Genomic DNA, 8,671 nt, shown 5'->3' with positions numbered 1-8,671 from the left:
GGGAAACTTGATTTAAATTAAGTATTTAAATAGATGTTCGCTTTTATTTATTTGATTTATATACCACCCTTCCAAAATGGCTTTTTGATTTAAATCAACCCACCCTGATCTCCACTCCATGCAGATGTGGTTGCTCTCTATCCATATTCATGCAGATGTGCTTCTACTTGGAATATATAGAGTACAGTTCAATACATAAGCCAGTAATGTGTGTTAGGGATGTGTGAACAGGTTCGAATCCGAATGTGTTTAGCGAACAGGTTGCGTTCAATGGCTCGATGTCAAGCCAAACCCCATCCGTTCAGCTCGATATTAGACACGCCATCCACCCGCACACACACACACCCCCGCAGCCATCCGGGGGGCGGGAGTTGAGGGGGATAAAACCAAATGGGCACAGTCCAGTTTGAGGCCGGTTCGGCCTCTAACTGAACTGGGCCAGACGGTTTTGTGCACACCCCTAGTGTGTGTTAGTCTTTCTATTCCTATAGAAAAGTAGCTAAACCTTTGCCCGATCATACCACAGCTGCAGTTCCCACTAATAGGCAAGTCACTCTTCTTCTAAAAAGGCATCTTGTCTTTTTAGCAATGGGAACTGCTGGACATCATCAAAGTTCTGGCTTCATACACTTTTGTCATCCATAGTGCACATGAGGAAGCAAAAGTGGATTTACAGTTAACCTTTTGGGGAGGAAGCTTTTTCAGTCCAGAGTGATAATATTTATACCTTATATTGTCTATTCATGCTGCATATATAAAAACTTAACTCAAAATTATGTTGTTCCCCAACCAGTTCTGAATGAAATAAGTTTAATTCATTTAAGTAGGAAGTAGGAATCAACTGAAAATGCCTTTATTTAAATGAGTTATATTTTTACATGGGATACTATAAATCAATTAGCTACCACATCATTGCTCTAAGTAACTATTTTCTTTATCTACCATTCCTACACAAGATACCCATCTCAAATGCATATGAATAGAATGGGGGGAGGGAAATCTGAATATTTTTTTTTTCAGAACAGCATTACTTTAACAACTTCAGGAAATGCTAATTTTACTATTATAATTTTTATTTCAGATGCCAAGTAGAATGATGAAATGCCATCTTTATTCCAAAGCAATAGCTTTGGCCTTATTGGAATCTGTACAGCTAGCTGCTGCCTTAGAACATATATAGAACATCAAAGCTAGTCAAAACTACACCATGTAGGGAAAATAATTAGTGATGGAAGATTTGCTAACTCTCAAAACAAGTTTGGGAATGATTCAGAAACTGATTAAAACATGGGCATTGCAAGGGAGTGATTCAAAATAATATTTTAATATCTTTTCAAAAAAGTAGTTAAAGAACTCAACTATATAAATGACCCAGAAAACCAGTGTACACCCCCCAAAAACCTTGTACAGTGGTCTTTGTCTCCAACAGCATTTATTTCACTGCAGAGTTGTCAAGCAGCATGAAGGCTGCTGACAAGAGAAACCAACTCCGCTGTGTGAATGGAGGCTACCAAACATCTTGGTGAATTGCAGTCTTCATCAATAAGACTGCTCCATTCTCCAAGAGCTACTGCACAACCAAGTGATATTCAGCATCAATTACTGAAAACAATTTAAATATATGCTGACCTTACTTAATGTAATGTCTATTGCAGCACACTCCAGTAACCTCTTGTGAGGAGAAATGCTCCATCAATGCAGTGGAGATGCCCCATTGCCAATGCAGAACTTTTCCAGAACAGAAGATAATGGAACAAATGTGCCTGTATGTGTAGAACTGTAGGCAGGAATCACAGCACCTCAGATCTGTGAGTCATGTTGAGTATGATAGTGCAACTACTTATCTCCAGAACCTAATTAGGATATATGTTCATACATATTTTAATAAAACTTGCATTTCGTGTGCTTTGCAGAAGTTTTAAATTAAAACCAGTGTGACATGAAATATTACTTAAAGTTATAAAAAAATAATTGCTGGTTAAAAGTGCTTAATGATATCCAAGTATTAGGGTACATAAGAAAATCTCAGAACACACCTCCCCCCACATTACAGCAGACATAAAATATTCTTAATATAGAAAGCTGTATTTATTTGAAAAAGTAAAAGTGGTGTCTCTCAAAATATAAGAAGTTAAATCTAGTTAAAGAGGTTTTTAGTGATTTAAGTATTCCTGGTAATTATCTACTGACAATTTGCAAATATGATATTGGAATAAGACCAGCATATATTTTAATTAAGTTTTAAAATATTACTTCATTAAAATAATCTGAATCAATTGCTTTCTTTTTTAAACAGGAACATGAATATTATGAGCAACACACTTGAATCAAGTGATTCAGTATCTGATTGAAATTTTATACAACTTTCCATCATCTAGGTTCAATGGTTCTTCCTTTGCAGCTAAAAAAGAACAGGTTCAGAAATGAGCATTACTGCTACTAAATTGTAGGAGTTACAAAATTAGACTGTCCTGAACAGCAAACTGTACCGTAATTGTTTCATTAAAAAATAGAAGACTTAGGTATACTATTTAGCAAATAAAACAGCACACTACTGTGCTATATATGTTAAGGCATACCTCTGCACGCTTAATATCTATAACAAATTATTTACATTTCCTACTGCATGAAAAGAACAAGAATGGTTTCTGTTCTGCAAAGCACAGTTAAGAAATACAAAATATCAGGGAGTCTAAGTTAAGTTTACAAAAGCAATTCAATTATTTGTGATAAAACATTATTTGCTAGCATTAACAGTGGCTGCTTCATTATTTTGCAGTATTTCTTGAGGATTTCTTAAAGCTGGAGGTAAATTTAATGGTTTTGATTCTTCATCAAGAAGCACCAAATCTTCAATTTCCCTTCCTTTGTACTTCCTTTTACATAATTTCACAATAACTTTCTTCTTGAGAAATAATTTCAGTGCCTCCCTTGAAGCAACTGCTTTGGCATTTTCCTTATTTTTTCCACAGCCGGTACCCAAATATACGGATTTGCATCTCAGTTCACAAACCACACTTTCCTGAGAGCTTTTATTCTGAGGTAAATCTGCAAGCTCTTTCAGTGGAACAAAATCAACATCTAAGGTTGCCTTTACTGACTGAATGGATGAGTTTAAGAGTTCAACATGATTGACATTGGGGCTAAAGCCTCCAACAGCAACCAACTTCCAAGCAACAGCTTTATACAGTCTATTGAAAAATGGTTGCCTCTCTTTTGCATCTTCGCTTGTTAATAATTTGCATGGCACTTTGGCAGGAACTGCAATTGTGTTTGAACCGCTTTTTGAAGCAAACACTGCAGCACCTTCCATGTTGACTCTCTTTTCAGAAGGTAAGATGTTTTCAGATTTGGATTCTGAAGGTTTGGTTAAGCAGTAACTTATCTTTGTTTCAGGGCCAGGCAAAGAAGAAGTCAGAGCTGATTTGTGCCTTGTGGTTGTTGATGATTCATAATTAGCAACTCTGGGTTCTATTCTTACTCCGGTTGAAGACGTTGCGGGTGCTACCTTCTGGGCCGCGGACGCCTCAGGCGCTACCTTCTGGGCAGAGGACGCTGCGGGCGCTACCTTCTGGGCCGCGGCCGAGGATGCTGCGGGCGCTACCTTCTGGGCCGAGGACGCCACCTTCGGGGCCACGGCCGAGGACGCCGCGGGCGCTACCTTCGGGGCCGAGGACGCCGCAGGCGCCACCTTCGGGGCTGAGGATGAGGACGCCGCGGGCGCCACCTTTGGGGCCGAGGACGAGGATGCCACCTTCAGGGCCGCGGGCGCTTCCTTTGGGGCTGCGGCCGAGGACGCAGCGGATGCTACCTTCGGGGCCTCGGGCGAGGACGCCACGGGCGCTACCTTTGGGGCCGTGGCCGAGGACGTCGTGGGTGCTACCTTCGGGGCCGCGGCTGAGGACGCCTTGGTTGAGGACGCCGTGGGCGCTACCTTCTGGGCCACTGTTGAGGATGCCGTGGGCGCTACCTTCTGGGTCACTGTTGAGGACACTGCGATCGAGGATGCCTGGGCCGTGGTCGAGGATGCTGCGGGCGCTACCTTCTGGGCCGTGGTCGAAGATGCCGCAGGCGCTACCTTCTGGGCCACTGTTGAGGACGCCGCGGGTGCTACCTTCTGGGCCACTGTCGAGGACGCCGCGGGCGCTACCTTCTGGGCCACTGTCGAGGACGCCGCGGGCGCTACCTTCTGGGCCACTGTTTGGGACTCCGGCTTCTCTGGACTTTTTGTTGCTTCTAATCCTGGCTTCTTCACAGATTCAGTATCCATTTCCATGGGCACTTCTGTCTTTGCAGACTTAGCACGACTAACTTCAGAAACCTTGTCTGTGCCCACAGCTTGTTTCTTGCAAGGCTCTTCTGGCCCTTCTACAAAGAAGTATAAACAAATTATGTCTGTAATTCTGAGTAAATTTAACTGTCCCCATCTCAGACATTGCAATTTAGAGCTGAGCTAGAGTCAAGAAATTTTGGTGACTTTAAAGTCTAAATTTATGCAATAAGAATTTTGCACTTTGCATCAATTTTATAGATGCTATAGAAGATCAATTTGTTTAAAAAGATTAAAGGAAGATTCTGTAATCATGTTTTATAATTTGGATCAAAATCAAATTATTTGCTTACTACTGCCATGGAACGGTTAACAAACCAGACTAAATGGTATGACATGAAGTACTATGGTTTCACACTAGCTAACACTTGCACAAACACTGTTAAAAAGATTTAGTATTAGTAAGAGCTAAATTCTTGACAAATTAAAGAATGGAGATGGGGCCAAAGCTCAGTATAGAGCATCTGCTTAACATGCAGAATGTCCAGGCTCAGTCCCCAGCATCTCCAAATTGGGTTGAGAAACATTCCTGCCTAAAGCGCTAGAGAGGCAATGCCAATTAGAGCACACAATATGAGTATACAATATGGAGCTAGATGGACCAATGGTCTGGCTCAGTAGAAGGCAACTTCTTATGTTCCTAATGAAACCAATTAAAGTTTTTGAGAGTAGGGGTGGGTCCGGACCGGTCCGGAGGCCATTGTAAAAGCCTCCGGACCGTCCGGACCTGGTGGAGGGGGTCCCTTTAAGGGTGGGGAGGGTTTACTTACCCCTCCCGCCACTTTGCCCCCTCCAGCGCCCGTATTTTCTGTAGAAATTGGGGCGGCGGTATACTTCCCCACCTGCCTCCTCATTCCAAAAAGCTGCAACAAGACTTCTGCGCACGTGCACGCGAGCTTCACGTTCACCCGACACGACGGGTAGACCGGGCCACCGACCGCTGGAGGCCCGGTCTACCCGTCGCGTCGGGTGAATGTGAAGCTCGCGCGTACGCAGAAGGCTTGTTGCAGCTTTTTGGAATGAGGAAGGTGGGGAGGTATACCGCCGCCCCAATTTCTACAGAAAATACGGGCGCTGGAGAGGGCAAAGTGGCGGGAGGGGTAAGTAAACCCTCCCCGCCCTTAAAGGGACCCCCTCCACAGTGCCGGACCACAACTGTGCATTTCCGTGCACACCCCTATTTGAGAGGCTAAGATACATTAAATTTACTATGCTCCTAAGTGTATTTGCACAGCTATGATCTGCTAACCATTGCTACTTGATATGCCTCGTTTCACCTTGGCAACCAGTTCATCTCTCAAAGTGTGGGTTGGAGCATTAATCACTGTGATGCCTGCAGCCATGTCCAGGACCTTTTCCATAACTTGTGGAGGATACCTGAACAGGAAAAGATAACAACAATTAACATTTTGAGGTAGTATTTATTCTATAATCACCACTCCTTGAGATACCTACTGCAATTCCTACAATTGCATTGTCTGAATTTCACATATTGCTAAAAGAACCAAAATCAACTGAAATGTTACTGTTGAAAGGCTCAGAGAAGGGGTAAAACTGGGTAGCTGTTTTCAAGGTTAGATTGTTTCAGAGTTCTGTTTGCACAAATGCCTAAACCTGGATGCTTCCACCAGTGTTCCCTCTAACAGGGATTCCCAGATGTTGACTACAACTCCCATAATCCCCAAGCAAAAGCCATTGCAGCTGGGGATTTTCGGGAGTTGTAGTCAACAACATCTGGGAATCCCTGTTAGAGGAAACACTGGCTTCCACATAAAAATCTGAAGTACTTTCTAGTTTCAAATACCTGTGAGGCGGAATGGGGACACAATCCTTAAACCTAACGATGAAAGAACACTCTCTCATCAGTCCTTGCCAATAGTCTATACATGTTGTGCTATACTGAAAATGTCTCATGAATTACTAAGAATACCAATATACTGCTTTTCATCAAAAAGTTCTCAAAATGAATTTGAGAAGGCAGTTCCCTGTCTCAAAAAGGCAACCATCCAAAAAAGAATGGATGAAACCAGCAACAGCCACTGTAAACAGGGCTCAAGAAATCCACTAGTCTACTAGACTGTGATGAATGAAAAATGATGCCCAAGTGAAAAAAATAATCCTGATGAGTAATGTACCTACATAACTTGAGGAACCATCTGACAAGTAAAATATTTTGTCTGGCGGATGAACTAAACCAACATTTCTTGACCCCCAACTATAAAAAATGCTATGCTGGGATAAATTAACAGAGCTACTGTTTAAAATGTGACATTTTGCTCAGTCACATGCAGGTAACACAAACAACTGGACAGCAACTTCCTGCTGTTCAGGATGATTTGTCAGGAGATGCTAATAGGCCCAAAGCAAGGATACATCAGCTCAATATTCTAAAATTAAAAACCACCCTAAAATTAATTGAATATAAGCATAATTAACCAAAGCATGTACTTCAAAGAAGCATTCAGGTAATTTTGCCTTCAGTATTGCTGAATCTGGCTTGACAAACAGCATAAGTCAAGACAGAAAATAAGTTTATGCAGGGCAACCCCTAACTGCAAGTTCTTAGAAGCACCACAGCCATACAGATGGCAAATCTAGGAAATTAGAGCCAATGCAGACTATACCACACTGAATTTACAAATGACTGCATGATCAGCACTAATGGGGCATCATAAAAAAAACAACCTGTAACAGCAATTTATCTGATTATAAAAATTGTATCTTGCAGTTTTTCTCATCACTGAAGTAGTGGTGCAATCTTCCATGAATCTCCATATTTTACTACTTACTATATTAGCCAGCAATTATTTTCACACCTAGGTTAAGCTGTAAAATCTCTGCACTGGCTGATAAAGAGCAACAAATCTACCTTATTTTCTTGTTAGTTTTACATCACTTTAAATAACGGATCTCTTCATAGTTTTAGAACAATCGACCTAAACAAGATATTCCTGAATGCTGTACGCCTACAAAATATTCAAAAAGCTGCAATTCTCCCTCAGAGACTCACCGGCATCCCAGGAAGATGTGGTTGGCCCACACCATGGAGAAAGAGACAAGGCGCCGCAGGTCCGTGTTATCGTCGTCCTCCTCCTTCCCACCCTGCCGCGACAAGGTCAAGGCCTCCGCGTTGCGGATCAAGAACTCGCGGCGGTGCTGCCAGTGGTGTTCGGGCTCGCACTCCCCGCGCAGCTTCTCCACCCAGTTAAGTCCGGCATCGCCCGCTTCCCCCACTTTCTCACTTCCTCGGGTGGATGCAGAGCTAGGCCCCGCCGCAGGGGCGGCTTCCCCCTCGGCCATTGGCCACAGGGAACTGCTGCTTGGGGGGCAGCCGCCGCCGCCGCCACCCACTACCACTGCTCGCCCTCCGCTGCAGGGGCTGGTCCCCTGGAGACTGGGTAGCGGCGGGCTCCGCTGGCCTCTTCTCCGCGTGAACCGGGGTTTCTAGTGCTGCTGTTGCTGCGACGGCCAACTTCCTCACCGGAGATGATTGTTTCAGAAAACGTCCAACCCGCCACTTCCGGCTACCCTTTATGACTTCACTTCCGGTGCAGCGTGCTTCTTCCTGCTCATTTTAAGGAACTACGCTCCCCCCGCCCAGAGTTCTTTGCCCTAACGTAATCACGGGAAGGAGATCAGAGTTACATCACGTCAGTCTTCACTTCCGGATTTTATTTGGATGCCACCATATGCGTGGAAGGCTCGTAATGCGAAGCGGAGGAGTCCCTTAATAATCTCTTATGGTGGTTTCCTATTTCTTGCATAGGCGCCCCTCTCATTTTTGAGCCGGAACTGTTTATATTATTTCATTGAGTTTGTGACCTGCTGTTGGTTCACGATTAGTTCCCCGATATTCGAGCCCTGCCTGATCTAAATCTAAGCAGGAGGTCCAGACAGATCCCCTATCCCTCCTTGTGGGAGCCGTAGTCCAACAACATCTGGGCACCCAAGTTTGAGAACCACCGACCAGAAGTTTCAGACAAATGCTTGCACCCCTGGATGCAAAACTTTTAGGAGGGATGCAGAGGGAAAACTTGTGGAGCAACTTCTGTACCCATTTTCAAAACTTACATTTTTATTTATTTATTTAACATATTTTTATACCGTTCCAAAACTTCTGTCCCTGCTATTTGCTAAAAATAAACCTATAATGACTAGACTAATGATGAAATTGGCCTTGGTATCTTGAAATCCTCAGGCTGGCTTTTCTTAGTTGGTGGGAGGCTCTCCAGTCCCAGGCAGTGCTGTGAGAACAGGAGCAGGACTAGGGGAGAGGCAACCAAGGGTCGGCTTGGCTCTTATTTCTCAGAGCGGCCAGCTAGACCCTCTGCAGTTGGCAGC

At 43.7% G+C, this 8,671-nt stretch overlaps 1 protein-coding gene across 3 annotated transcripts; it reads right to left on the bottom strand.

Moving 5' to 3' along the window:
• Positions 1-831: 831 nt before the first annotated feature.
• Positions 832-7,902, bottom strand: CDKN2AIP (CDKN2A interacting protein). 3 transcript variants are annotated; one of them, XM_053258036.1, is made up of 4 exons: positions 7,341-7,902; positions 5,580-5,707; positions 3,971-4,368; positions 832-3,934 (listed from the first exon to the last, which is right to left on the bottom strand). In XM_053258036.1, exons 1-4 carry the CDS (start codon positions 7,628-7,630, stop codon positions 2,738-2,740), a joined length of 2,013 nt encoding a protein of 670 aa, XP_053114011.1. In that variant the 5' UTR covers positions 7,631-7,902; the 3' UTR covers positions 832-2,737. The 3 variants fall into 3 exon arrangements, with proteins under 3 accessions (XP_053114011.1, XP_053114010.1, XP_053114009.1); XM_053258035.1 differs by having other exon boundaries at positions 832-3,538; positions 3,569-4,368; positions 7,341-7,901; XM_053258034.1 differs by having other exon boundaries at positions 832-4,368; positions 7,341-7,901.
• Positions 7,903-8,671: the final 769 nt, after the last annotated feature.

The sequence above is a fragment of the Hemicordylus capensis genome, chromosome 5 (assembly GCF_027244095.1).
Source record: "Hemicordylus capensis ecotype Gifberg chromosome 5, rHemCap1.1.pri, whole genome shotgun sequence".
Lineage (NCBI taxonomy): Eukaryota > Metazoa > Chordata > Lepidosauria > Squamata > Cordylidae > Hemicordylus > Hemicordylus capensis.
The sequence above is the reverse complement of the archived record's forward strand: the minus strand, read 5'-3'. Positions and strand labels throughout refer to the sequence as shown.